This window comes from Rhinolophus sinicus, linkage group LG14, assembly GCF_036562045.2.
Source record: "Rhinolophus sinicus isolate RSC01 linkage group LG14, ASM3656204v1, whole genome shotgun sequence".
Taxonomy (NCBI): Eukaryota; Metazoa; Chordata; class Mammalia; order Chiroptera; family Rhinolophidae; genus Rhinolophus; species Rhinolophus sinicus.
Genome location: NC_133763.1, coordinates 527,451 through 554,026, shown reverse-complemented (window position 1 = coordinate 554,026; position 26,576 = coordinate 527,451). Strand labels below are relative to the sequence as shown.

The window sequence follows — 26,576 nt, the reverse complement described above, 5'->3', positions numbered from 1 at the left end:
GGACGGAGGTGGGAGGAGGCGCCTCAGCCGCCGCCGCAGTCCCCGCGGGTCTCAGGACGAGAGTCTGCTCGGCTCCGGAGAAGCGGCGCCTTCTGCGCCGCGCTAGGATGGGCGGCCCGGCGACCTAGCACCCGCCCGCGGCAGGAGGCCCGGCGGGCAGCTGGGGCGGGGCGGGAGCGGGAGCGGGCAGCGCGGCCCGGAACCCCGGTGCCCGGAACCATGAGCACCGAGCCCATCTGCAGCGCGCTGCCCGCCGTGCCCTCGCACAAGCTCGCCGACCTGCGCTTCCTCAGCCGCGGCGCGTCCGGCACTGTGTCGTCCGCGCGCCACGCCGACTGGCGCGTGCAGGTGGCCGTGAAGCACCTGCACATCCACACCCCGCTGCTCGACAGGTAAGCGCCCGGCCCGCGCCGCCCTGGCGCCCTCCGGGGCCGGGACCGGACGGGCGCGGGGCCCACCCTGCCGTCCTCACGGCCGCCCCAGCCTCGCAGCCCGCCCCGTACGTCTCTCCCGGACGCGGGATGGATCGTCCCTGGTTCTTCCAAGTCGGGCCCCGGACCACACGTGCGGCTGAGCTCGGAAGTGTGGCCCCGCGCCCCCCAGCACTCAGTCCTGGAACAGGGTCCAGAATATCTAACCCTGGTGTTGGTGTTACGCCGAGATGTTTAAGACACTGTTACAATGTATTTCACGAGTCTTGTTTTACATGTGGCCTTTAAAACTGTATGTTTGTTGAGCGCCGCCCTCGGGTCTGCGAAGTTTTGGAGGGTGCTTTTTGTGGTTGCTTTTGGTTGTGGCTTATCAGGTGTAGTCGTTCCAATTTTAGTATATGTGCTGCCGAAGCCAGCACATAGTCGCGTAAGTTTAGGTACCAAATTCACGTTAGCGGTTCAGGTTCTCTATCTCCCAGGAAAGCCTGTCCCCAGAGGAAATATTATTTCAGCTAACAGTAAGCCGAATCATAACTGTTAAATGCCCCAAAATTTGCAATGTGTCTCACAAACTAGAACAATTTTAGTGCCATGTCCTGGTTTTAAGAGAAGGCTGGCATTCGTTTCTGTTTCCTGAAAGCATTTCAAGCGTCTACGGTAGGCCGGAATGTGGGTCGGGTCCCTGATGTACATTTCCCTCCCTGGGCCCTGCGTTGTTCTTAGTGAGTTAACGTCCCAACTCGCAGGCTCTCCTCCGCCTTCCTTCCTTCGTGTGAAAAAGCAGCAGGCTAAATGCCTGATTGGCCAGAGGCTGGAAGTATCCAGTATCAAACATTCCTCAGCTCTGCCTTCCATTGTTCACTGTACTCTGATCTGTCTGTGGCTTTTCTTGGCTCTCTCTCGGCATCAGGCTGGATGGGCCAGATCACACAGTAGACTTGAGACACCTCTAGAGGTTGTCCCCACCTTTTGTATACCATAATCTGGGCCTCCTGATACAGGCTGTGGTCTGTTTACCCTGGGACTTCAGTTCTGTAGAGCAAGCACTGGGCAAGTGTAAGTAGTCAAGTTTGAAGGGTGGTGGTTGGTGACGGTAGATATATTAATATTTTAGAATCAGCCACACATATGGAAGTCTAGCACTGAAGGTACTATCAGGTATTCTCAAGCAAATTGATTCCCCCCCCACCCCCCATTGTGGCTGCTGCCTCTCAAGATTTTATCTAAATTTTGTGCCGTGTTAACAATTTTCATAGTCTAAAATTCTTTACCAAATCGGGTAGGAAATGAATTGATGCCCGAGAAGCCATAAACACCAGTGAAACACTCCGGCAGGACTGCATCCCATTTTCTCCCGCCTGTTTCCTGCAGTGTTAACATCAGCAGTATAGTCAGCGCACAGGGCTGGGCTATGCTGTTGACTCACAGACTGTTTCCTCACTTAGAAGGCGGGAATAATAAATACAGGGACCTCTGGGCTGTGGTACAGATAATTGTTCTTTGGGCTCACCTGAGAGTAAAGTGAGTTTACATGTTTTACGTTCTTACTTTAGATCGGTGAGGCATTCTCACTTCATAACCTCACTTCTTTCTGCCCAGTGAGTGGACCTTCCCCAACAATTGTCCAACTCCTTCTGAGTAGATGAATCTGATTGGTTGTTTAAACACCCTGTAGACACCATAACTGCTTTCTGGTAATTTTGGTAATATGTCTACAGAAAATGTGGTTTACATTTTTAAAAATATAAAAACCTATTTTTAAACGATTTTGGCTTTTTCTGCTTTCCCACTCACTCAATCTTCCCAAAATATGACTTCAAGAACTTTCCTTCTTCTCTGACACACACTGGAATGGAAAGAACACAGGCTTTAGAGTCCCACGATTGCAATTTAAGTCTGACTCCAACCCTGCCACTTATTGTGTGTGTGACCATTAGAAAATTATTGATTGGAGTTTGAGTGCCCTCCTTTATAAAGTGAGGATAATGAAACCAACTTTGGAGGGTTGATCTTAGGATGATATGCATCTGAAGTGGCCCACACAACAGGATCAAAGAGAAGGAAGAGTGCCTCAGACCCTTAATGGGGGGAAGAGTGTAGCCTTGCTGAGACTTCCCAGCATGCCCTGTCTGTAGCTCTTTCTCAGAGGAGCCAGGACTCCAGGTCCATCCTGTCGCCCTGCAAGCATGCTGCACAGTAACTGTCTAACTGCCCTACATCTCTTGATGCAAATGGGGAACTGTCTCAACTTAGGGAATATAAGCTTAATTGAAACAGGGCTCACAGACTCATGTAATTGGTTGCCTCACAGTTGGGGTGTTAAGTGGCCGAAGAACAGGGTATGCCCTCTTGTAACTCTTCAATTTTGAAACATAAGTATGTATATGTTCATTTATTCAAAGCATAACTAAGATTTTTTTGCTTTGTTTTGCTTTCTGTTTATTTTTAAAGCAGGCCTCATTGTCTGGTCTGGAATGTCTGTTGCTTTTCTTATTGCAACAGCCATTCATCCAGAGCTTGGGTGGTTTAAGAGCCAACTAATCATCACTTACCTAACAGGCTTCTCCTGGAGACGTTTCTAGTCCTGTTGTTGCTGCTACAAACACCCATGCACCAGGGTAAAGGCTGATGACATCTTTGGCTCCCTTCCTTTTATGTCCTGTAGCCAGTCACTCAGTCGCCATAGCCAGGCCGTTCTGGGCAGTCCAGTCAGCCAGTGTGTTTCTTTCCATTCCCACCGCGGCCTTTCCAGCCGTAGCTCTCACCGCTTCACGTCCTCGTAGTGTCATCACTTCTAGCACCTGCTTTGCAAACTCTGCCTCCGTCTGACCCTACATCCTGCTGCCAAGTTAATCCCCCTAAGAGTTTGTTCTGCTCCTGTCACTCCTCTGCTTAAAAACCTGCATCCACAACTCGGAACGTACCAAATAGAGTGTAAATGCCGTCGTCATTGTCTGGCTTTGAGGGTCTGAGATGTGGCCCTAGCCTGCCCTGTCCCCCATCACTCCATTTACACAGTTTGCTGCGTGTCCTGCCTCACATTACACTTCACCGTTTTCAAAACAGCCCTCACTCTGACTTCCTTGATACATTTATTCATTTAGTTACTTTTTTCTTTCTCTTTTTCTTTTGGGTGGCACTAATCACATTCTGCCTTATATTTTGTTTTTGTTTCCTTTTTTATTTGCTTTCCCTATTTTTTTAACTTTCTTGAGAAATAATTGACAAATAGTTGTATACAGTAATGTGCCACTTAAAGTCAGGGAATGTTCAGAGAACTGCGTGGTCAGATGTTTCGTCGCGTGCGCACATCCCAGTGAGCACAACGCACACCTGGCTGCGCGCTCCAGCCACTGCTCCTGGGCTGCACGCCTGTGCAGCACGTCACTGTGCAAAACACGAGATTAAAACAAGCACAAGAGAAATAATGAATCAAGAGACAGTAAACGTGAGGTGTATGAGCTGCTGCCTGCCTAACACCTCACACTGTTCACAGCAAACTTTCTTAATAAGTAGAAAAAGTCTACTCTAAAATAATGAGAAAAGTATAGTAAACACATAAATCAGTGTAAACTCATTTATTATCGTTACCAAGTTTTCTGTACTGTATATAATTGTTTGTGCTATACTTTTACACGACTGGCAGTGCAACTGAGCACGCACTTACTGCATAAAGTATAGTTACTGCATGATGATTGGACACACATCCATTGTGGGATGACTGCCCAAATCAAGGTAATTAACACATACAAAGAAGACATAAATGGCTAATAGGTATTTGAAACGGTGTTCAACATCACTGCCATCAGGAAAATACAAATCAAAACCACAATGGGTATTTATTTTTCTTTACAGATTTCTGAGCAGCTTATGGGCATGGGCTGTGGTTTTGTTTTTGTTTTGTTTTGTTTTTTAGTTTTTAGTATTCTCCATAATGCTGAACACCATTTATTCTTAATAAAAGTTCAACATTTATTTGTCTTATTTATGAATAAGCAAATGAATGTGGGATCCAGAATTACCCCAGGCATCTGTTAGGATCATTCACCTGTTCTCAGTGTGTTTTTCCTGAGTTCCCGTGTCTAACAACTATCACCTAATCATTTAAATCAACATTTAGGTGTTTTAATATGCAGGATATTTGGGAAAAGTTTACATGATATGCAGCCATAAAATTCGATATTCTAATCAAATCTGGTCATTTTAATATGACAGAAACTTAGTTTAATTAGTTCACTCACTGGCTGTTCTAATACAGACTTTATAACTTACTCATCGTGTTCTTTCCTTTTCCTAGAAAAGTACTGTAATAATAACCTGGGTGTAACTTTTTCTTTCAGTAGCTTATAGAAGTTATTTCTATCTGTAGGTAAACAAACCAGTGGAATAGATAGGATAGGTGTATTCCTACTTTAAATATGATGAAACTAAAGGACAGAGAACTTACATAATTTACATGAGGTCAAAAGCTAATTAATGACAAACGCCAGGCTTACCTAATATCATGGGCATGATAATTGTGTATTTTTCATTACTTTGAAATAATTATGAATTTTTTTCTTTAGTGAAAGAAATGATGTCTTAAGAGAAGCTGAAATTTTACACAAAGCTAGATTTAGTTACATTCTTCCAATTTTGGGAATTTGCAATGAGCCTGAATTTTTGGGAATAGTCACTGAATACATGCCAAATGGATCATTAAATGAACTCCTACATAAGGTAAGTGTTTACATTTTCTGTGGCTACCATTCTCTTTTTCAAGCTATATGTTGCTTTGGTTTTACATATGATCAAATTGTTTGGAGATACATAAATGAATCAAAATAAGAATAATGGAAAACAAATGCAGTGGTAAAGTTTCATCATTTATGGCGTCTTCTGTGTTGTTGAAAATGTGGAGTTGGGCCCTGTATTCTAAGACTCCTAGATTATTTGGCTTAGGTTACTCTTCCTGAGTTTTCCACTGAATTCCAATACCACATGTAGGCATAGGAAAGAGAAAAGATAAACTCTGCATACTATACAATCCACTCTTAGGCCAGATTTTATTTTATGTTAAAGTTTAGGATTCAAATTAAATGTTTGAAATACCAGTTCATACAGTTCTGAGTTACTAGGCCAAAGAAATCCGTCTCTGAGTTCCAAATACATTAGCTTTTCCATGATAAAACATGGCAGGAGCCTTTACTTTTTCTCTCACGGTACCAGTTACTCTGGCTTTGATTGTGAATCACATCGGTAAACAAATTTGAGGATTCTCATTCTCAAAATACATGTATTTATCTAGTGTTGTTTGAGCTGATATTATCGCCAACCTGCAGTTTCAACAAATCTTGTTAAACCACTAAATCCATTTAGTGAGGATCAGTTTAGTTAAAACTGGGTGATCCAAGCTGTAAAATCCCATTACTGGCTGCTCCTAGGTTTTGATGCAGCGGTGTTCTGTAAGTGAAAAGGGACAGTGAGTGCCACTGTCAGCCACTGTGGAGTGACTTCCTCTTTGTTTCAGGACACATCACATTCTATGATGTGACCATCTGAAACAAGGACAGAATAAAGTAAACTAGTGTCAGTGTATAAGATTTGTGTAACCACCACAGCAATCAAGGTGCAGATACTATTTAAGCACAATTTATTTTTGAAAATGAATGTAAGTAGAAATTCTAATGTCTTCCTCCTGTACCCCAGCACCGCAGTAGATACTCAGGCACCCACGTTTGGAGCTCACTAGAAATCCTAGCAGCCTCCTTCACGGGGGTTGCTGACTCCTGGAAGGAGTCATAAAACAGAGAGCATCACTGCTCCCTGGTCAGAGCCTACACTGCAGAGGCCCCCTTACTTCTTGAAACTACACAGTTTTCAGAAAAGGTACCTTTTTATAGATTAAAAGATTCAGTTACTCTAATAGATGGGTCTCTGTGTATACCAGAGGAAGTACATTCATTCAACATCAGTGTTTGTTTCTTTTGGTTTCCTGTATTGCGTTACTAGGGTGGGATTTCTCTTAAAGCACTCTCCCCAAAGACTGTTTGAAATAAATCAAAATACAGTATAAACGCACAGTATTTTGACCCGCTTCCCTGTCAGGTTGCTCACTGAACTGTAAGCTGACCCATTTGCAGAAAACATTCTCAGGAACAGTTTGGAGCTTTCAGTAGAAGCACACTTGTTCATGTCACTTAGAAAAATGTACCTAGTGGCATGTTGCCTGATGATTCATTGTCAGATCTTCCCAAATATCTAATTTTTCTGAGTATATTCATTTTCCTGAGATGCTGCATTAATTTTTATGTTCAGAAAACATTTATTTTAAGAAAGTATAGCTGGATATCACTTGTAAGTATGAAGAAATAGAAAACATTATGTTTTAAATGTGTCTATATTATATATGTTTTAGAACTGAAGATGGTCTTCGTCTCCTTCGTAAAAACAAAATTTAAGGTTAATCTTTCCAGTTGGAATGCATATAAATTATATAGTTAAAAGCATGAGATATTAATGCTTCGTTAATAAATACGATATGGTCATAATTTTTAATTGATGCAATGATTATAATAAAGAATGCTTTTAACTAACAGGAAAATTAAAATATTAATTTTGAATGAATGCGTTAGCAGATACTACAGAGTGTGTGTGTGTGTGTGTGTGTGTGCGCGCGCGCGTCCACACACACAAGTTACTTAATATAAGCCATAGAATAGGGAGATGGGTGTGGGCATAGGTATACATGGTATAATCAGAAAGTACGATGAATATTTAAATTTTTAAAAATGTATTACAGTAAAAGACTCATTGCCATTAATACCCCTCAAACTACTCCTCACTTGGAACACAATTATCCCATCGTTCTTGCCACTTTCTGAGTCAGTTCTGGAAGTCCTTTTTCGTTAGTATCTTTAGTTGCGCTGTCATGGCTGCCTCGATGTCCTGAATCATTTTGATTTTGGGGAAGAGCCAGAAGTCACACAGTGCCAGATCCAGTGAATAAGGTGGATGAGGACACACCCGTAATGTTTTTATTTGACAGAATTGCCTTATACTAGAAGCGATGTGTGACGCGGAGTGTTGTCATGATGGAGGATGATCTATGGCACACTTTAAAACACACCTTCTCTCAACCCTAGCTCACACATGACTGACTGCACCAACAAGTTGAAGCTTGTCACACACTGTTAGCTAAGGTTCAATGTGCCACTTCCCATATTGAAGATCCCTGCCTTTCTGTTGGATGGCACGTGGCAGCAGCATTCACCGTATTTTGTGATCACAATGGAAAGGCTCCGTGTCACACATCGCTTCTGGTACAGCAATTTCTGTCAAATAAAAATATGATGGTGTGACCTCATCCACCTTATTCACTGGGTCTGGCACCACGTGACTTCTGGCTCTTCCCCAAAGTCAAAATGATTCAGGACATTGAGACAGCCATGACAGTGCAACTAAAAACATGAAAGAGGACTTCCAGACTGCTTTCGAAAGTGGTAAGAATGATGGGATGAGTGTGTTCGAAGCGAGGGGGAGTATTTTGAGGGGGATTAATGGCAATGTGTCTTTTACTGTAATACATTTTTTTTTTTAAACATTCACTATATTTTTTTATCACTCCTCATATGTCTGGGTATTATACAGATAAAAAGTAAATGAAACTGTGTCAACTGAAGAAAGAAAACCCGATATAATGTAGTTGCATTACCAATGTAAACTAAAAGGAGTACCAGTACTATACAGTTAGTAGTTTCTCTAAAAAGTGAGGAAAGTCAGATACAAGGATGTTAATGTCAAATTGATGCTCTGTCATAGAAATGAACGTATGTTTTGACCTTCATTTATATTATATTTCCTCATAGAGTATTTCATTTTCTAAGTGGGGATGTGATGAAATGTGGCACTGATTGGGTTTCGTTTCTTCCATGCGTCCAAAGAAAACGGAGTACCCGGATGTGGCCTGGCCCTTGCGGTTCCGCATCCTGCATGAAATCGCGCTGGGCGTGAACTACCTGCACAACATGACCCCTCCCCTCCTCCATCACGACCTGAAGACGCAGAACATCCTCCTGGATAGTGAATTCCATGTCAAGGTGACTGCTCTGAAAACAGCTGGTCTGCGTCCTTGGGATTAACAGCTTTTTAGTTACTTCTTCCACCGACTGATTTAATACCTCCCTTTCTACCATGTTTCCCCGAAAATAAGACCTACCCCGAAAATAAGCCCCAGGTAAGATCGTCAGCCAGACGGACGCATTTAGTACGTTATGACGATGTTCTAGAAGATGACATGACTGTACTTCAATAAATGTAGATTGTTGTATGTGAAAAAATAAGACATCCTCTGAAAATACACCCTAATACATCTTTTGGAGCAAAATTAATATAAGACCTGGTCTTATTTTTGGGGAAATACGGTATAGCCCAACTCTTACTTTCAGTTCCCTTCTTCCTGCCGCAATGGCTTAGTTATTCCTAGACCACAGAGGTACAGAGAATCATAGTACAAAATACAAAATCATTATGTTCTTAACTGAAATTGTGGCGTATACCTTTTTTACTTTTTATTTTGAAATTATTGTAGATACACTGGAAGTTACAAAGATAATACAGAGGTCCCATGTCCCCTTCACACAGTTTCCCCGGTGGTTCTGTCACACACTGATCGCACAGCTTCAGGGCTCAGAATCTGACACTGGTACAATGCATGTGTATAGTCCTGTACTCTGGCCCATGTGTAGACCTGTGTGACCAATCAATCAAGATACAGCACTACTCCACTACCCCAAACACAGTGTTCATGCCACTCCTTTCTAGTCACACCCATTCCTCCCCTCCCCACCCGACCCTAGAGACCATCAGTCTCCTTTCCATCTCTAGAATGTTCTCATTTGGAGAATGCTTTATAAATAGAATCATGTGGTGTGTGATATTTCCAGATTTGCTTTGTTCACTTCGCGTGATGCCTTTGGGATCCATCCAGGTTGGTGGCTGCATCAGTAACTGGTCCTTTCTCACTGCTGAACAGTGTCCATGGTGTGGGTGCACCCCACTCGTTTAGCCATTTATCTACCGAGGGACACTTTGGTTATTGCCAGTCTTTGGCAATTACCGTAAAGCCCCTAGGAACAACCTGTGCAGCTTTTTGAAAAAACTGACCAAGAGTGCAGCTGCCTGGGTCACATGGTAAGGGTGTGTTTAGTTTTTAAGAAACTATCCAGCAATTTTCCGGAGTGGCTGTACCACTTTATATTCCACCAGCAATGTGTGACAGAGCCAGATTTTCAACATCCTCACCAGCATTTGGTATTATCACAGTTTTTATTTTCGCTATTCCAATAAGTGTATGGTAATATCTCATCATGGTCTTAATTTGCATCTTTAATGCCTAATGATGCTGAGCACCTTCTCATGAGCTTATCTGCCATCTATATATGCTTTTTAGTGAAAGGTCTCAATGTCTGAAGCCCATTTGCTAATTGGATTTTTTGTTTTCTTCACTGTTGGGTTTTGAGAGTTCTGTATATTTTCTTGACATGAGTCCTTCATCAGATATGTAGTTTGCAACTATTTTCTCCCATTCCACAGTTTGTTCTTTCCATCCTTTGAACAGGGTCTTTCACAAAGCGGAAGTTTTCATTTTGGTGAAGTCCAACTTAACATTTATTTTTTTTTATGATCATGCTTTTGCTGTCAGTTCTAAACATTCTTCATTAAGGTATAGGTATTGAAGATTTTCTCTATGTTCTAAAAGTTTCATAGTTTTATGCTTTTGAATTAATTTTATTATTTTGATTTAGTTTTTGTATGAAGTGTAAGATTAAGGTAGCTCAAGGTACCAGATATAGTGGTGTTTTCAGTCACCCTATATCTGATGACAGCAAATAAAAAGTAGTTACTTCTTATATTAATTAATACTTAACGTAAGTCACTTTATTTTTCTATAGTATTTTGCTATATATATTTCTTACACGTAATTGAATATTATTACAAATATCAAAAAATGTCCAAAGAAATAAATAATAGGGAAGTTGGAATAACAGAAAAATTAGTACAAAACTGTGAGGAAAATTAAATTTAAAAAATGAACTCTTTGAAAGCACTTCCTCTTCCTAGAATAAAATGGGAGAGGAAGGGAAAGGAAAGAAAGCAGCTGCCTCGGTACTGCTGAAAAAGCAACTAATGTATGACAGCAGTTAGAGTGCCACACAGGTAGAGGTTCCCCGTGGTCCGCTAGTCCCTGGGTCCTTAGTACAATCCCTCATCTCCTGAGGCAGTTATCCCATGATGGGGAGTCCCGACATCCATGCTTGAATAACTGACATTTTCTTGTGTGGTCATCAAAACTCCTCCGCTGCTGCCACCGCTGGTCCTAGCTCTACTCTGTGAGAAACTGAGTCCAGTCCTACCTGCAGAGGACAGCCTCCCGCTACCTGCAGATCGCTGTAACCCGGCCCCTCACACACGTCTGTGTGTCGGCCTTCTGCCTGCTGAACAGCCCTCAGTCCTTCAGCCAAGTTCCACCGTACATGGCTTTTACTCCCGGCCGCCATCTAAATGAATGTGTGTTCAAGTCTCTCTTAAACTTTGATTCTCAGAACTGAACAAAATACTCTTGCTGTGGTCTGATCAGTGTAGAACTGAATGGAAGTTCATTTGCCCTCAAGTCCTAATACTTGACTTACAGTTCCTTAATCATTCATCAGCTTTCAGGGAACCACCATCACAACACTCAGAATGGGCTTCGTGTAGCTGATCAGCCCCGAGAGGTCCTTTTCCATGTGTTGTTGCTTAAGCCACACCTCCTCGTGTGCTCCCAACGGAATACTTTCTGGACATCAGCAGTTATCTTGTTAGACCTGCGTGATTGGGACCTTTTTGAATGTTATTTCTGTAGTCCAAGGGTTGTGACTTCTTTCCCAGCTTTGTGTCATCCTCAAGTTTCATTAGCTATTTTTTTTGTATCTTCAACTCATCATTAAACATTACCCTGTACAAAGCTCAGATCAGAGCTGTACAACATGGTGCTAAGACCCTCCCTGCAGGTCCCTCTCAGTCCTTTTGTTAATCAGCATTGTTGGCGAATAATCACTGTTTATTTGGAGGACTCCTACAAGAGCTAGGACACAGCCCATGTTTCCTCATTCTGTCCGGAAGAATGTTCTAGAAGTCCTCACTTGACTGCTTTCCCAGATGTCCTTGTGGCCCACTCCCGCACTGTCATCAGCCTCATTTTCCCAGCGGCTGTCCCTATACCTCCCACCCAGATCCCCTCCACCCTCACACCTCAATGTAAGCTGCTCCACAGTATTTGTCACCATCAGACAGAACATTTCTTATTAATATGTTTATTGACCATCTCCCCCAGTTACAATATAAGCTCCAGGGAGACAGAAGTTTTAGTAACTGCCGAATGCTCAGCACATACCGTATAGAAACATTCAATAAATATTTGTTAAATGAATGACTTTCAGGTCTTCTGTCCATACCCGACAGGCCTGCTAACTTGATAGCCAAGTGTGTGATTATTATCGTGCCTCAGAACATTTTATAATATACAAACTCTCTTTACATTTACTCTTTGACAGCAATAATACTGTCAAAAAAAAAAAAAGAAATGAAGTCAGTCATTCTTTTATTCGGTAAATATTTGTGGAGCAACTGTGGGGTGCTAGGCATTGTGCCAGCACTTGCCATATCTCACATGAGGTCTGAAATTGACCACTAGCCTAATACAATTTGTTTTCCGTGAGTTCTTGCTGGCTTGTTCATTAATTACTCAGAAAGTATCCCTTTTATAAAATTTTCTAAAACTTTTAACCAGGGATTAAGGATAGTCTCCTCCCAGTACGTAGATCTGCGAAATCAGCATTTTTTTTCCTTTTTAACAATCACAATGGCATTTTCTTTTCTCAGGTCCTATAGTACCTCTCCCTTTTATCCCCCAGAGAGCACTGAGAGCGCCATACAGGTGTTTGCAAGTTCTCAATAACCTGAAATATACACGTAATAGGTGATGATCCCCACATCCTCTCCTTCATTGATCAGTAGGGTCCCCTTGGTCTTTGACATGAATAGACTTTAAAATAGTTTGGCTTTGTGTATTTCTTGTAATTTTTATTAAGTTTAGCACATACAGACAGAACTATGACCTTTCTGACACTATTCTCCTAAATCAGCAACACCCTATGCATGCACCCAGTGTGGCCCCACTTTTCACTTTATGAATGTCCCTCAGGAGTCAGAGTTCATCAGTGACCCATGGAAAAGTAAGAATTCTTTGATCTGCCTATCTTCTTGGAAGGGCCTTTAAATGAAGTTCAAAACACCTTCAAAAATGCTAAATGAAATTAAGTGGAAATTCACATCTTTCTACAGTTTTTTGAAGTATGATTTCTTACTGGAATGCTAACCAGAAACATAGTATCTAAAAGAAAAATATTTACTACTAATTAAGATCAATTGAGACTTTTCTACTTTGAAAAATACAATTCAATTTGGTCATCTGTTGGTCAAGTGTCCATTAGTACATCTTCCATACAAATGAACCAGTGATAGGCTTATTTGAAAAGCAACCATTTATGTGTACTGTATGTACTTTCTCTGCTATTCTGTCCATCTTGTATGGAAACCAGAATACTTAAAGGTGGGTATTCACAGCTTTACAGTTTTACAGATAGGAATAGTATATGCAAATGAAAGTTGCTATTCTAGCAGAGTGATAGGATTATGGATGAGTTTTATGAGTAGTGTATTTTAATTTGCTCTAAGTTTTTTATCATCTTTTTACTGAAACAGAAAACCTTTAGCTTTGAGATGCACATTAAGATCGTGTGTAGAATGGGGGGTTCCTGCTGCTGGTTGAATTTATCAAGATCCTCAAGAGTAATGGAGCTCTTGAGTCCGCAGCACATTTTCTATTGAAGACCCAGAACTAATGAATCATGTCTTTCGTATGTGGTATTGTTTGCGATAGAGCAAGGGGAGAAGTATGGTGAAAAGCCTTGTGAAAGTCAACTACGTGGGCTGATGGAGGGCATTCTGATTAAGGTTCTAGGCCGGGTTTGAAACCACAGAGATGAGGAGCTTACAGGAAGTAGAGGCGTGCGTGCATAAGGAAGCAAGCTCCAGCACTGCTCCCAAACCGACTCTTAGCCGGTGGTTTGCAGATTCTGGCTTAGGCACAGAAGCACTTGTGCACGTTACTGAGCACGGTGGCACTTGTCGTCCTGGCAGATGTGTCACTGGAGTACCGTTTTGCTTTTAGAGGGTGGGGGAGGAATGGTTTACAGTGCTAAGTGGGGTAAGAGGGCTGTGTGGCCCCTAGAGCCTTCATACCACCCAGAGGGGTTCAGGGCCTGAAACTTGGCATTTGTGCAGCAATTCTGTAAGTGTATGTGAATTTGAAAAGCACATGCTATAAAGCTACTTGCCATGAAAAGTTAAGTGTTCAGTGTGTACATTCATTCAGATTTTCAAGCAAAAAATACTCCGCTTTAATTTTTCAAAACTTAGTCTCCCTTCTAAAATGTGTCTACTGTGCTAAACTTCAAGTCAGTGTGTACTGTTTCTAGCGTAACTGGCTCAGTGTTATGGGTGCAATTTGCTAAACAACTGGTAGAACACAGAAGTGAAAGAGTAATACATAGAGCATTTCCTCTGGGCTCATTTGAATAGAAACAGAGTCCATTCTTAGACTTTATGAAAGACAATTTTAAATCCAGTTACTTACTCTTTTCCCTGGCAGATCGCAGATTTTGGGTTGTCCAAATGGCGCATGATGTCCCTGTCCCAGTCACGAAACAGCAAATCTGCACCAGAAGGAGGCACAATTATCTACATGCCGCCTGAGAACTACGAGCCTGGGCAGAAGTCCAGGGCCAGCGTCAAGCATGACATATACAGGTGCTCATGTATGCTTATATAAATACAGGTGCTCATGTGTACTTACATACAGGTGCTCATATGTACTTACACACAGGTGCTCTTATGTACTTACATACAGGTGCTCATATGTACTTACATACAGGTGCTCTTACGTACTTATATACAGGTGCTCTTATGTACTTACATACAGGTGCTCATATGTACTTACATACAGGTGCTCATATGTACTTTGTATATATATATATATATATATATACACACACACACACAGGTGTTTATATGTACTTATATACATATAGGTGCTTATATGTATTTATATATATACAGGTGCTTATATGTACTTTTATGTACAGGTGTGTATATATAGGTACTTACATATACAGGTGCAGCATGTTACTTCTGCTCAGAGTTAACTTGTCTGAACAACAAGATTATCAGAATTTTGAAGCTACATTTTAATGTAATATTTACTGTCTCATAAGTGGTGAAAATAGAGACCACAGTGATTGGTATTTTTTAAATTACAGATGCCTTGCTTTAAGCCACTTTTACACAACTTGAAAAATTGTTTACAGCATATTGTATTGTCCTGTCAATTTATAATAGAATACTCCAGAGTTTTATCATGAGACTTTGATGTGGGGGTGGGGACAGTGTGGTTAACACTTAGCACCATTTAGACCAGAAAAAAGTCAGACTGGGGCTACCTAGAATGGTCTTCCTTATCGCTCTCTTTTGTGTGAATAACAAAATCATATAGTTGGAGGGCATAGCTTATCTAAGTGTTCAAGAATGATTGTTAAATTAGCCCCAAGTTATTTTTGCATATAAGTTCAAGTTTTTGTGACAGTTATTTTCTAAGTTTTCAAGTTAGGATTAAGTCTCTTTCAAAACAAAACTGTACATAAATATTCCTCATCTTGGTTGTATATGCTGATTCTTTATATAGCAATTCACTACCATATCAACTTTCAAAAGTGGTATCACAATCAGCTTTTAAATTTAGTGTTATTTTAATTTATTATGCATAGTAGTTTATAATATACTGTACATATCCTTTTTATCTTAAACAGCTATGCAGTTATCACATGGGAAGTCTTATCCAGAAAACAGCCTTTTGAGGGTAAGTGATTCTGACTTCCTTGTTTGGATCATATCACATTGGTAAGCCACACTCAGAACTGTCTAAAGTGCATCTTATTTTAAACTTGCTTATTCTTCATTTTGTGGAAAACATGCTATAAAAACATAGCAATTTATCAATTGCGAATCCACCCTATACAGAAAAGTATACTAGATTAAGGATCATAAAAATTAGATTCTAATTCTTGTTCTGACAATAATTAGCTTTATGATCAAGCCACTGAATCTCGTCTTCATTTTTTTCATCTGCAAAATGAGAATTTTGAATTCCTATTTCTAAGATTCATTTCAGCTATAAAACTCTTTCTATGAAAATTTAGTGCTCCTGGTATAAAGACCAGCAAACACTGAAGAATAATTTTTAAATTATTTCTTTGTTTTGAGGTTTGTATAAGTCAGCCTGCTGTGTAACAGACCACCTCAGAATCTCAGTGGCTCATACAACACATATTTACTTCTCATTCACATTGGATGTCAGTTGCTATGGCCCTCCCAGGCTCTAATAGGTTCCGCTCAGCTCTGCTGTGCTCACATGGCATTGCCAGATCAAGTCACATGGCCGAGCCCAGCACTGATGAAGTCACAGTGCAAACTCCTCCCACAGAGGCGCACAGCCTGGCGAGGGCCGGGTATACATGTTCCTCTTACAGAACGGGGGGTGAATTTGTCCTAAGGTTTTAAGAGTCCTTCAATTTCATTTGGTTGGTTTTAGACTGTATGTAGTATATTGGATCATAAACTATTTCTAATGAATGAAATCCATTTGTTTTGACAGAAGTGACCAATCCTTTGCAGATTATGTATAGTGTGTCACAAGGACACCGACCCGACACTAGTGAAGAAAGTCTGCCATTTGATATACCTCACCGAGCACTGATGCTCTCGCTCATAGAAGGCGGGTGGGCACAAAACCCCGATGAAAGGCCGTCCTTCTTAAGTGAGTACACAGCTTCAGCCTGGCCCTTCTGAGTTAGAGAACAGCGTGTGCTGTGAAGAACATAGTCCTTGAAAAATCACACAAGTTAGATGGCAAGCTCAAAGTGGCTTTTTAAGATTCTCTTCACTCTTGTTACTCATAGCGTTTATATTAGGTTGGTGCAAAAGTAACTGCAGTTCAAAAGGTTAAAATTTTAAAAACTGCAATTACTTTTGCACCAACCTAATAAAAAGGTTAGCTGCTTCTAGAGCAGAACTGAGACTTTCTACCAGAAAAGGAAAATCTGATGGGGTAGTAATTCCTCTCATCCATGTAACAGATGTTTACTGAACCCCTACCTGTGCTGTGTGCTGAGCTGACCACTGCAAACAGTAGTGACCGGGACCATCTAGGCCGCTAACGTCCTGGGCTCACGTCCTCGCTGAGGAGGCAGAGATAAAACAGACACATAAACAACTTAGAAACTGGAAGTCCTGTGAGGAAACAAGCAAGGTGATGAGCTGAGGGAGGGGGCAGAAAAGCCCTTTACTTGGGAGCAAGTGTGCGAAGTGAGGAGGCCACCATCCTCCAGGCAGAGGAAAGCAGCAAGGATAAACCCCGAGGCTGGCAGGGACCGTCCAGTGTAGCCTGGGGAGGGCTGAGACGGCTGTGGCCGGACGCAGCGAGCCTCGGCAGTGATGTGCCGGGGGGGGGGGGGCGGGCTGCTGGCCTCGGAAGGCCAGGTCTGTCCCCAGCACAGAGGCAGCCATGGGCTGTGGGAGTGGCCTGCTGCGGGCCTGGGAGGCGTCACGCTTGTGCTGTGTGGGGCGGAAGCAGAGACCAGCCAGCGGGCGCCTGCAGAGTTTTCTAATGAAGGTGGTGATCCTGGAGATAGAAGCATTACACAGAATGAAGTCATTTCAGAGACAGAATGAATCAGCAATCATTCTATCTCTGAATCAGGCAGGAGAAAGTCGTCATGACCTTGGGTTAGGCAGAGTTCCAGGGTATCGAAAGCAAGATCCATAAAAAAACTGATCATTGGTCTTCACAAAAGTTGAAAGTTTTGTATTTCAAAACATCTGTTAAGAAAAATAAAAAGACAAGCCACAGACTGGGAATCTTCATTACAACTAAATGAAATACATTTCCCTTTAAACTTGCATCCAGTGCTCATCAGCATTAGATTAAAAAGGTCAAAGTTGCTAAACTAATGGGTTCATGTTTTCTCTCTCATTTCCCAGAGCCAAGTGGGAGGGCATATATCTCCTTTGTCACCAGTGCCACTTCCAAACAGTAATTTTCTCCATTTCCTAAAAATCGGAGCTTCCCTGCAGACCATACCACTCTGTCTGCGCATCCTGGTTTGTGGGCTTCAGGCTCCCTGCCTCCTCCTGCATGACCAGGGCTGCAAAATGCTTGGAGCCCCCACATGGCTGCAGCTCTGAGTGTGCCCGGCTCCCTTCCCGCGCTCTGTCTGCTCTGATCACCAGGCTCCATCCACCTCACCCCCTCTGTGCTGCAGCTGCAGTCAGGGCAGTGAGCCCGCGAGATGGGGATCAGAAGGCATCTCCTCGATTCTTGTCATACGTAACTGTCCTTTGCTGCCTCAGATCTGCTGACTTGAAAACCACCGTTGCATATGTGTTGTCTGGCTTTTTTGGTTGTTTCAGGCAGGAGGGTAAATCGGTCTCTGGTCCATCTGGACCAGAAGTGGAGTCACTGGTTTCTCTTTAAATGAATGGCTAGAACTGGGCACCAAACACTGCTTAGCAATCCTGTTATGCTCTCAAATAGAGCTGTATTCCATTCTGCTAGACCAGCTGTTCTTAAGATTACCCCTGGGGCTTGGTCCTTGAGACTCAGATAAAGGGTCCACAGAATGAAAAGAATGAAAACTTTTCAAAATAATACATAGGAAGAGACTATATTCCCTTCTTACTCATCCTCTCAAGAGTACGTAGTAGATTTTCTAGAGGCTAAATGAGGCGTGATGTAATCATTGCTCTAATAGGTAATGAAGCGTGTTCCCAGATACTCTTACAATCTTCTGTTTTAATTTCTAACATAGTAAATATCAGATGTGACCCACATACACAAAAACTGTTTGGGGTCCTCAGCAACTTGGAAGAGTCCTGAGACCTCAAAGTTTGAGACGTGCTGTCTGAGACACAGTCCTGTCCTGCATGTCTCCAAAGTGAAGGTGACATTCCATTCCGGTCCCCAGGATGGAAAGTGGGGGGGGAACACTGCCCGCCTCTGCCTGCCCGTCACCCCTCCTCAGCCGTGGCTCACTGGCCTTTGGGAGAAGCACTGAGCGTGCTGACCTGGACCCTCCCCATTCCTCTTTCAGAAGTCAGGCAGGTGGCACTCCTTGCACCCCACGTGCAAGCAGGTGAGGCCTGTGGCTGAGTGAGTGAAGCTGCCAGCTGCAGGGTGACGTCTGGCCATGCCCACTGGCTCCAGAGCGAAAGGAACGTTCTGCAGCCAGCTTTTCAGTAATAGAGACATCTTGGTCAACATCCATCTTTATTCTATGCCTTTTCTTGCTAGATTCTGAACTTAGGAAGGGAAGATGGGTGATATGTATCGTGCCTTATCCTCCCTTCTTAAAGTTCCTACACCCGTGATCCATCTTTCCTCTGAGCTGCTCATCTTTCCTCTGAGCTGCATCTTTCCTTTTCCTCTGAGCTGCTCATCTGCGGTCACACTACGTGGGGAAAACACAGACCACAAGAGGGGCTCCCTCCTGGTCGCGCCGCCAGATCTGCATACTTAGCGGCACTCGTCGGGGTGGGGGTGGGGGTGGAAATGTCCACGCACAGAGGAAAATGGAGACCCTGTCGCTGTGCTCTAGAGACCGTCCCCTTTCCATCGCCAGCACCATTCCTTCCACTCCCTCCAGTCTTTTGCACTGTCTCCTGTCTTTACATAATTTAACATAAAATCTTGCCCCTCAGCATCCTACAGCTACCACCTCTTTTCTGCGCCCATTCAGAGCTAAGCACCTTGTAGGACTCTTGCACACTTGTCTTGTTAACATGCTCTGTCAGTCTCCTGTTTGCATATCTCCACTAAAACCACATTTGTTGGGGTTACCAGTGAAAATCCAGCCTGCTGGGCTTCCTAGCAGACGAAACGTGACTAACCGGTCCCTCCTTGCAACCTTCCCTCTGTGGCCTCCCAGGCCCAGGAGACTACGTCGTGTCTGACTCCCCGTTTCTCCTCCTCTGCTGTTTCTTCCTGTGTGAACATCTTAGAGCTCTGACGTGGGCGCTCAACTCCTTGCTGTCTGCACTGTCTCCCCAGGTGGCTTCATGTGCCTTGTGTGTCGGTGACACGTTTATATCTGCAAGTTCATTTGTCCTTGTTGTAAGAGCAGTAACTGTGACTGTTTCTACTTGCTAGTATTAGAACGATGCCGCAGTGACTGTTCAGATGCAAGTCTGTGTGAGCGAGCAGAGAGGTCATTGTCCTGCACGGGAAATTTCTCTCTCATTTTTAAAAAACCACCAAACTGTTTTCCCAAGTGGCTGCATCCTGTTGCATTTCCACCAGCAGTGAGGAGATTTTCAGTTTCCTGGCATCACTGTCAATTCTTGCTATTGTCTGTCTCTTTAATTATGTGCGGTGTGCTACTTCATTGTCCTTTCATTTGCACTTCCTAATAATTAACGTTAAACATTTTTTCATGTGCTTTTTATCCATTTGTGTATCTCTTCTGCTGAAGTTCAGTCTTTTGCCCACTTTCAAATTGGGTTATTTGTCTTATTATTAAGTTGTCAGAGTTCTTTATATAGTTGAGATATAAGTCCTTTAGTAGACACGATAAGCAAAATTGTTCTCTCGGTCTGTGGCTTCCCTTTTCATTTTTCTGAATAGCATCTTTTGAAGTGCAAAAGTTGTCAATTTGAAGTTCAATGACCAATTATTTTATGGATCCTGATGTTGATGTCATATCTAAGAGTTCTTTGCCTCACCCAAGGTCAGGAAGATGTTCTCCTGTATTTCCACAGAAGTGCATGACCCATGTCAGGTGAATTCTCTGTACGGGTGAGGGTAGGAGTCTAAACTGATGTTTCCACGTGGATCTGCACCAGTCCTAGCACCATTTGTTGAAATGACTACCTTTCCCCGTAGCATTGCCTTAGGAACATTGTCAAAAAGCAGTTGATCATAGTTGTGAGGGTTTATTTGTAGACTCAGTTCTGTTTCTGCTCCATTGTGTATGTCTATCATTTTTCCCCCGTTCTATACCCTTTTCCCCTTTGGTGACCATCAGCATATATCTTTATGCCTGTAATAAAGGCAGTTAAGACAGTTGAATGTCATCAGTTTGGGAAAAAATTCACTTAGGGCCTTATCAGTTAAATATTAGCATTTATATTATTCAAGTTAATGATTAGAAGCATTCTGAACTCAAATTGTGTTTTTCTTTCTTTAGAATGTTTAATAGAACTTGAGCCAGTTCTGAGAACATTTGAAGAGATAACTTTTCTTGAAGCTGTTATGCAACTAAAGAAAACAAAGGTAAATTGCTAAATGATGCGCTTGGAATTGGACTTTAAACAATTACGTATTAGTCATGGAGATTTTTAGTGTAGTTTAGTTTTTATCTGTGCACTTTTCAGAACTATGGGCTATGAGTACTAGGTGGGAGAGTTTACCAGAGACTATGACTCCTATCTGTCATCGGAACAGTTTCTCCATTTCATTCAAATGGCCACCTCCAAATTTCAAAGACATTTCCAGAACTCTCGTATGTAAATTTAAATTTAGTATGTGTGATGAATGCCGGTGGGTACAATGAATGCCCTAAATCAACTAGGGGGCTTGTTTTTGTCTACATTTATTTCCTTCAAGTTTTAATATACAGAGTAATAGATGCCTGGTTTCTCGCTCTTCTCTCTATCCAGTGTTCTTGGGCTTTCCTGAGACTTAGGTAAGCTATAGAATTTTTATTAATAGTTAAAGCCAGATTGTGTCTTTTTAAACTGCTTGTGTTCTTGTCCCACTCTCTTGAGGTTGCACAGCCCTAAGTAGCAGCTGACGGGTTAGTTACCGAGAGCACTTGTCCTGTTTGCCCCCCTGGCTCTTGTACAGACAACTGAAAGGACTTCTTAACATTCTCAAAGGCTGTGTTAAAGCAGCTCCAGTCCTTCAGGGACAAAGCTATTCAGAGCTGGCCGGGTTTCACTGGATGGAACTGCATTGGAAATGGGACAGTAAAATTACTGGTTATTAGCCAGACTCTTTGGTTGTCAGCCGACATACTGTGCAGGTCACCTGTGACACAGTGACACTGCTGCTGGCCACCTACAGTTTGCTGGGTAGGTTGACATAACCTTTGGTTTAGAAGGGATTTGCATAAAGGAAACAACTACCATAACCAAACTAAAAATCGATGGTGGCAATACCAGTGCCTGAGTTTTTTAAGGAACTAAAGAGGAACTGTGTTCATTCTTTTGACAACTTTTCATGGACTCCCCCTCTGCTGAGTAGGTACAATCTTTTCCAGAATATATATCCGATTTCTCCACTTCTTAGAAGATACAAACTTCTGATAACATTTCTTTTTCAAGTATCTTTTCAGTTCCCTTTCCTCATAACTTTCTCTTCTTCTAAGTAAAGGTGGATATAAAGGTCTGTTTTCTTGGTTATAAAGTAGAAGAGAACCTTCCAGTTCCTTTTTGTCCCCAAACAACTTAAATACTGAGATTTATATTTAAAACTTAATTTTTAGAAGACATTGTGGCTTTTTAAATTATATATTTTCAAATAACTTGAATATAATTTAATAGTATCATTCAGTGCTTTTAAGTTGCTGTATTGTTTTCACTTAAGAGTTGTAGTTATTTTTTTATTTAAAAAAAATCCTTAAATCAATTCTGTGAAACTTGTAGGGCAAGAATATCATCCGTTTTACAGGTGGGATAACTGAGGTGTACGGAGGTTAGTTACAGAACACCCTACACAGCCAGCTAATGGTAGGGCCAAGAGAAGACTATAGGTTTAATAAGATTTTTCATAAAGAAATTTCTGAAAGCAAAGATCACCATTTAGGGTGAGTTGTTTTGTTTGAGTCTTTTCCTCTCATCAATTTCCTAATCACTGCCATTAAAGTACGTATATGTATTCATTCCAGTTACAGAGCGCTTCGATTACTAGTCATTTCTGTGACAAGAAGGAAACGGAGTTACCTCTGAGCATAGCTCTAAGTCATGGTCCACAGGAGGTAAAAAAAAAAAAAAAATGTTGATAAACTGAAACGTGCGAAGAATATGAGAAGTCATGTAGTCTAACTCTCCTTTTATAGATGGGAAACTAAAGCCGGGAGGTTCTGGGCTCTGATCTGTAGCCCATGGCCACCTCCAACCAGAGACCCAGCTCTCCAGGTCTCAGCTCCCTGTTCAGCCTGCAGAGCACAGCCCTGGCTCCCTCTGTGGCACTGACTTCTCCGTGCCACTGTCTGGTGTGATGACCAGGGTTCCAGGGTAGCACGAGGCACATCATTGACTATAGTTGTGCCACTATACTATGGCTTCCTGTCCAAATGCAAATGTAATAGCTGTACCACCTACCTGCCTTTCTTATCACAATCATTAATACAAACAACATGCCATTTGTGTGGCTATCTACAAAGAACGATTTCGTTAGTAGCATTCTTTTAGGCTTATTTCATGGTAGTCATTTCTTTTAAGAATGTTAGTGTTCACTTTATAGATTCAGGAAATTCCTTCAAATTGAACCTTAGAGACAGGACCGCGTCTTGAATCACCTTTACACACAATGTCTCACTGGGTCTCTGAGCCCAACATGCCCGTTTTAGACAGATCCCTCACGTGTCACAGGGAGAGAACCTGAGAGCCAGAGGGGGGACGTGCCTCATTGATGCTGAGTCAGTGACGGCATGACATAGGTAGGAGAGGGCCGCCACACTCCCCATCACCTCTCCTGGACCCCCCGCAGGTGGAGGGAGCCTTAGGCACAGAGAATAGGTGTTTACTCAAAATCAGTCGGTAGCCAGAGCTGCAGATTTCTGATTTCTAATTAACCGGACAGAGCCTCGGAGATCATATCACACAGACTGGAAAAATAACGATTTCTCATATATTTCACTATTGCATCATGACCCCCCAGTCTGAGTTGATAAAAAAAATCAAGTTCATTTTTGTTTATTTGATATGTGTATTTCTTTAGTTTTGTAAGTAGTTTTGGTTGTTAATAAAACTACTTACAATCTGTAGTTTTGATTGTTAATAAGCCCAAAGCAAGAACTATTGAGCAATTAGAGCTGTATGACTTCTAAAACGACTTTTCTTAGGCTAAATCATTTATCCTGTTTACCTTAGGAATCGTGTGGGTCTTCTCAGCTCCATAAACAGAGCGGTTCTCCCGGAACCGCTCAGTCCCTGTCGGCTCCTCAGGACAATGGCTTGTTACCCGGTATGTACATTTTTCAGTCAGTATTACTTGCAAGTTTTCCATTTTCTTTCAAGATGATATTCTTGGCAAACAGCCATGGTATGTATGGAACATTTGCATTCATGGCTCATTTTTACTAAGGGACAGAGTCTAAAGATGTGAAAATAGTAGCAGAAGTTCAGGTATATTTAAGTATTAAAGGCATTATGTTAGATCTTATAGAAAGATATGAAACCTCTTGTAAGAAAGAGGAAAAACATGTCTAAGTAACCACTGGGAGACAGAAACTGAGGGGTTGAAGAGAGACGGACCCAGCTGTAGGCTACAGTGGAAGACAGCATTTCCTACAAAGCACACTCACAGCAACGTCGTGAGGGAGATAATTCCTCACCTGACGCATTTTTAAGACCAAGCCTTGTGGATCACATAGTTAGTAGCTGACAAATCCAAGACTCAGAGCCAGGTCCTTTGATAAGTATTTTCATGTCATGCCATGTTGTCACCATGAAGAAGTATGGCTGGGTTTGTAGCAATAAAGGATGGGCCCTGCAGGCAAAGGGACAACCTAGAGGCACAGAAGCAAGAACACGTAGAACAGTAAGTAGTTGGGATTAGCGGGTGAAGAGCATGACTGGGCTCGAGCATCCTGAGTTCCCACCTGAGGAGACGCTGTTTGGGCTTTCCCCTGGACAGGGAGCGACTACTGAAATTTCCGAGCAACGTGTGACGTGATGAAATGTTTGACTTTAGGCAGATTCATCCTGGCTGGGATATGTAGGCTCTTTGGGATTGAAAAGGAGATGAGGTGGGGAGACCCACTGGGAGACTGCAGTACAGCAGACAGAGTAGGAGGCTGGTCCCAGGGTAAGAGGGGGAGGTGCCGGGCTGTCGTGGAGGACACACGGGTAGGACTGGTCACTGTCCACTTGCAAGAGGGGAGAGAGGAAGGTAAGGCGGCAGAAGTGAAGCCCGGTGACTGGGAGAGCACCGGTGCTAGTAACAGAGACGGCAGTTGGAACAGGTTTTAGAGTCAAGATGGATAATTAAGGTTTACGTTTTTGTAAATGAGGTGCTTAGCAGCGCACAGAGGGTGATGTCCAGTGGGCTGTTTAAATGTGGGACTGAGGGGTGCCATGAAGTCCGAAAATGTCTTCATGGGTGTGGGGAGAGAGGTGCCAGGTGAGGCCCTGAGGCTGAGTGAGTAGGACAGCGAGGCGAGTGCAGAAAGACACACGTCACGTAGGGATTTAGAGGACACGCGTAAAGCGTACAAGGCTGAAGACGACACAGAAGAAGCCACAGGGGACTGTGTGAAGAAGTACAGTTCCATCACTGGCACAGACAGAAGGGCTGTAAAAAGATTCAGTGTAATCCCTTGTTTGTTCCAAAAAGTATTTACTTGGGAATTTGGTTTATGAAGCAGTTTTACTAGCAGTGAAAAAACAGACACCGACTGCGGGCCTTACTATGACCGGATGTGGGTGTTTTAGCTAACAGGAACAGCTAGGAATATTGTGCCCCAATGGAGATGTCGCTTTACAGGGAAAACCCAGGACCTGTCCACGCTGCACCACTGTCCGGCGAATCACAGCTGGGACAACGGCGTGTCTGCGGCTCAGAGGATGACACTCTGTGAGCACAGGACGGCCCTGCACTCTTTAGCGATCATAAATCCACTGTCAGCCGAGGGGCATCCAGGTAAATACGTGCTGTGAGACGCTTTCTCCGTGATGCCGTTCACCTCACAGCTCTGAGCTCAGCAGTCTTGCCGATCAGTCAGTTTTGTTTGTCTTCATGTCCTCATCCTGGTAAACATATACCTTCCTAAGTCAGAAAGCACGTCCACCCCAGGAAACAAGAGGGTTGATGGGTCGTAGGTGGTATTCCGTGACCGTCTCCAGGGAGGGGTCCTAAGAAGAGGTGTGACCTAATAGGTTACTACAGGTAAACCTGTCCTGATTTAACAAATACGCAGGTATCTTTTGTTTTTAAAAAAGACCTGAAAATGAAGAGGTTTTGCCCCCACGATCTATAGCATATAAATCGGAGGGAAGGGCAGAGATAACCCAAATACCTGAATGTTTCCTGAAAATTAACAGCATGCCCCCCAAAATACTGGTTTCCAGTGCCAGCACGACGATAGCAAAATCTCCATCTAATTTTACTCCTTGCCGCTTACTGACCTGTCCCCGCTTTTCACTGTCAGCCCTGCCCTGTACAGAGCGCTCACAGCCTGGCTTGGCCCAGCAGTGGATCCAGACCAGAAGGGAGGACATTGTCACCCAGATGACAGAGGCCTGCCTGAACCAGTCCCTCGACGCCCTTCTGTCCAGGGACCTGATCATGAAGGAGGACTATGAACTCGTCAGCACCAAGCCCACGAGGACTGCCAAAGTCAGACAGTTACTGGACATCACTGACATCCAGGGCGAAGAGTTCGCCAGAGTCATAGTACACAAGCTGAAAGACAACAAGCAGATGGGTCTTCAGCCCTACCCGGAAATGCTGACGCTGTCTCAACCGCTGTCCCTATTTCAAAATAAAAGCCTATAGTGACCCTTTTTCAAGAAGAACAGTTTATTAAAAGGTATTTTATATTTCTGGTGCCTGATCACTGTTTTTATAAAATCCATGTGAGTATTAGAGGTTTTAATGAAGGTTCTTTTTCAGATAAATATTAGCCTCCCTCCATGACATTACCGTAGATTTTTAAATTAATATAGAACAAAGTTTGCATTTTACTTCATAGTTCAATTTTTTGTCTCTTAGGTCAATTGAAACTATTTTTT

The 26,576-nt window shown here is 42.7% G+C and overlaps 2 protein-coding genes across 9 annotated transcripts in view; one reads left to right on the top strand and one right to left on the bottom strand.

Annotated features, from left to right (window-relative positions):
- Positions 1 to 26,576, bottom strand: part of MMP16 (matrix metallopeptidase 16) — a 605,275-nt gene that overhangs the window by 530,710 nt on the left and 47,989 nt on the right. For 5 of the 7 annotated variants that reach the window (XM_074318982.1, XM_074318989.1, XM_074318988.1 and 2 more), the window contains exons 4-5: positions 16,722 to 16,804; positions 14,149 to 14,227 (exon numbers count right to left, since the gene is read on the bottom strand). The gene's annotated coding sequence lies outside the window, so the exon portion shown is untranslated. Of the gene's footprint in view, positions 1 to 14,148; positions 14,228 to 16,721; positions 16,805 to 24,178; positions 24,329 to 26,576 lie in introns of those variants that run through there. The other 2 variants (XM_074318985.1, XM_074318986.1) reach the window with 2 other exon arrangements.
- On the top strand, positions 11 to 26,384 carry RIPK2 (receptor interacting serine/threonine kinase 2). 2 transcript variants are annotated; one of them, XM_019726251.2, is made up of 11 exons: positions 11 to 392; positions 4,997 to 5,150; positions 8,354 to 8,509; positions 14,164 to 14,321; positions 15,377 to 15,426; positions 16,222 to 16,383; positions 20,807 to 20,892; positions 22,508 to 22,597; positions 23,715 to 23,808; positions 25,330 to 25,485; positions 25,994 to 26,384. In XM_019726251.2, exons 1-11 carry the CDS (start codon positions 220 to 222, stop codon positions 26,338 to 26,340), a joined length of 1,626 nt encoding a protein of 541 aa, XP_019581810.2. In that variant the 5' UTR covers positions 11 to 219; the 3' UTR covers positions 26,341 to 26,384. The 2 variants fall into 2 exon arrangements, with proteins under 2 accessions (XP_019581810.2, XP_019581811.2); XM_019726252.2 differs by lacking the exon at positions 22,508 to 22,597 and having other exon boundaries at positions 25,994 to 26,349.